This window comes from Salmo salar, chromosome 24 (assembly GCF_965601325.2).
Source record: "Salmo salar chromosome 24, fSalSal1, whole genome shotgun sequence".
Classification (NCBI taxonomy): domain Eukaryota; kingdom Metazoa; phylum Chordata; class Actinopteri; order Salmoniformes; family Salmonidae; genus Salmo; species Salmo salar.
Window position 1 is genome coordinate 32,886,896 of NC_138314.1, and position 2,772 is coordinate 32,889,667.

The 2,772-nt window shown below is 41.3% G+C and overlaps 1 protein-coding gene across 1 annotated transcript; it reads left to right on the forward strand.

Moving 5' to 3' along the window:
* The first annotated feature begins 591 nt into the window (after positions 1 to 591).
* endog (endonuclease G) lies at positions 592 to 2,454 on the forward strand. The gene is made up of 3 exons (XM_014172406.2): positions 592 to 1,295; positions 1,532 to 1,641; positions 1,831 to 2,454. Exons 1-3 carry the CDS (start codon positions 759 to 761, stop codon positions 2,111 to 2,113), a joined length of 930 nt encoding a protein of 309 aa, XP_014027881.1. The 5' UTR covers positions 592 to 758; the 3' UTR covers positions 2,114 to 2,454.
* The last annotated feature ends 318 nt before the right edge of the window (positions 2,455 to 2,772 follow it).

Genomic DNA, 2,772 nt, shown 5'->3' on the forward strand with positions numbered 1-2,772 from the left:
AAATGTATTGAAAATAAATACAGAAATATCTCATTTACATAAGTATTCACAAACCATTTCTATGACACTCCAAATTGAGTTCAAGTGTATCGAATTCCCGTTGATCAACCTTGAGACGTCACTACAACTTGATTGGAGTCCACATGATGTAGAAAATCTGTGGAAAGACTTGAAGATTGCTGTTTACCGCCACTCCCCATCTAACTTAACAGACCTTGAGAAAATCTGCAAGGAAGAATGAGAGAAGATCCCCAAATCCAGTGCAAAGCTGATACAAACATACCCAAGATGACTCAAAGCTGTAATCACTGCCAAAGGTGCTTCTACAAAGTATTGACTCAGGGGTGTGAATACTTATGTAAATGTGATATTTCATTTTCAATAAATTTGCTAAATGTATAAACATTTTCACTTTGTCATTAAGGGGTATTGTGTGTAGATGGGTGAGGAAAACAAATATATTTAATCTTTTGAGTTAAGGCTGTAACAACAAAATGTGGAATAAGTCAAGGGGTATAAATACTTTCTGAAGGCACCGTAGTTTACGCTGTACTAGAGCCTATTACATTCTGTATTGTACCTTTAAGACGTAGCTACTGAAATCGTCATATCCATGCGCCCATTCCATAACAGCGAGAATTGAAAATGAAACGAGCATGTGGAAATGTGTGATATGAAATTAACTTTTTATGTAGCTGATTGTTGTAAAAGCGGTAAAGACTTGGTAATAGTTTGTGGTAATTATTCCGGTGCATAAAATGTATCGTGTTATCTGTTCTAAGTGGTTTATCTCCGGCGTGTCCTTGACTGTGGGAGCAGCTATTGGTGCGTATCTGAATGGAGATTCGACGAATAGATTCATAAATCCGAGCCATGGATTACTCAATCGAGTACCCATTATTCCTATTCCAAGTGTGGACGCAGCAACCGACCTTACCACGTACCAAGGAGGCGGTCAAATGGTTGGGTCCCGATCAACAGCTGCAATGAAGTACGGCTTCCCATCTCTCGCCAATATCAAGACGAGGGAGTCCTACGTGACATCGTATGATCCCAGAAACAGGACTGCTGCATGGGTTATAGAGCAACTCAGTCCTGATGGCTTGACTGGACCTTCAGATAGGAAATTGTGCGACTTTAAAGAGGATGATACGGTGCACGTATACCACAGGGCTACCAATGCAGACTACAGAGGCAGTGGATTTGACAGGGGGCATTTGGCAGCAGCTGCCAATCACAAATGGAATCAAAAGGCAATGGATGACACGTTCTATCTCAGTAATGTCTCACCACAGGCAAGTCATGTATTGTGGGGAGACATGGCCAATTAGGCAATGTGAAGATGAATAAGTGTTACACAGTGTGCGAGTGGTTAAGGTGGCAATATAAGTGTGCAGTTTAAAACACTAATGATGAGTCAAAAAGGCTTCTGAATCCCATGTAGCTACACTTCCAGAGCAAAGTGCATGAATCAATGAATGGCTGTTCAAGAAAGTCAAGTTTCTTTCATTCACCTCTTGTCTTTCCCTAGAACCCAAATTTAAATCAAAATGCATGGAACAACTTGGAGCAGTACTGCCGTTCACTTACCAAGCATTACATGAATGTGTTTGTGTGCACTGGACCACTTTATCTGCCCAGGTGAGTGTCATTTGAAACAGACTTCCATAACAAACATAATGGTATTTTTCAGTGTTGCCATCTTAAACGCCATTCACACAGTGATCTGCTTTTGCAAACAGGCATTATGCAAGCATCATGATCTGTGTGAATGGGGTCCAAGGTGAGAATGATACAGAAGTCATAACTGTTCCTTCTCTCTGCTTATAGACAGGAACCAGATGGGAAAATGTATGTGAAGTACCAGGTGATGGGGAGGAACCATGTGGCGGTCCCCACCCATTTCTTCAAGGTGGTGATCCTGGAGAAGCAGAGGGGAGAGGTGGAGCTGCGTTCGTATGTGATGCCCAACACACCTGTGGATAACAAGATTCCTCTGGAGCGCTTCCTGGTGCCCATCGAGAGCATTGAGAGAGCCTCAGGACTGCTCTTTGTACCCAACATTATGAAGAGGACAAACAGCCTGCTGGCTATCACTGCTGGAGGCAAATGAGTCTGGTCAGCTCTGTGTAGTGTGGTGGGTCTGGTTCATTAGGGCACACTGTAGCAAAAACATTTTTAGAATTGAAAACAAACATTTTCATTGGACAGTACTGACCCGTTTCACTCTATTTTTAAGAGTTTTCTTCCATTTTGTCTTCTGAACACAACCTTGGTCATTCAGCTCTGTGTAGTGTGGTGACCATCCTCAGTAAGGATTTACATGACTGCACCAAACCCATCTGCTTTGTCAATGTAGTGCTTATTTTGCATTGAATTCAACAAAAAAGGGAAACAATCCAATTATTGTCCAGTAGGATGTGATGCTAATAAATATTTAGGAGCATTAGACTAGTTCTGAATGATTCTTGCTTATTATTTTTGACTATCCAAAGGGGACACACATCTTCACATTAAATAAGCTGTTCCATCTTTGAAAAGAGTGGGGCTGGCCCTGATACAGAGATACTGGAAAAGGACAAAGCAGAAACGGCATACTGTAGAAATGCTGAAGGCAGGGCTTACAATTTCTAAAATACTGCTCATTTTTCATTGAGGACAGGTGAAGACTGTTTTGTTCTACTAGTCTTGGTCCTATTACTGTACCTTTCTAGTGATGAAAACATGTTAACCCCTTGATAAAAAGAAAACATATTTCTGTGCATTTTGGTG

Bases quoted from the DNA above. Each gene is read 5' to 3' on its own strand.
- endog (XM_014172406.2), top strand. From the start codon at position 759: ATGTATCGTGTTATCTGTTCTAAGTGGTTTATCTCCGGCGTGTCCTTG. The intron at 1,296-1,531 runs GCAAGTCATGTA...GTCTTTCCCTAG, and splicing joins TCAGTAATGTCTCACCACAG to AACCCAAATTTAAATCAAAA. The intron at 1,642-1,830 runs GTGAGTGTCATT...CTCTGCTTATAG, and splicing joins GGACCACTTTATCTGCCCAG to ACAGGAACCAGATGGGAAAA.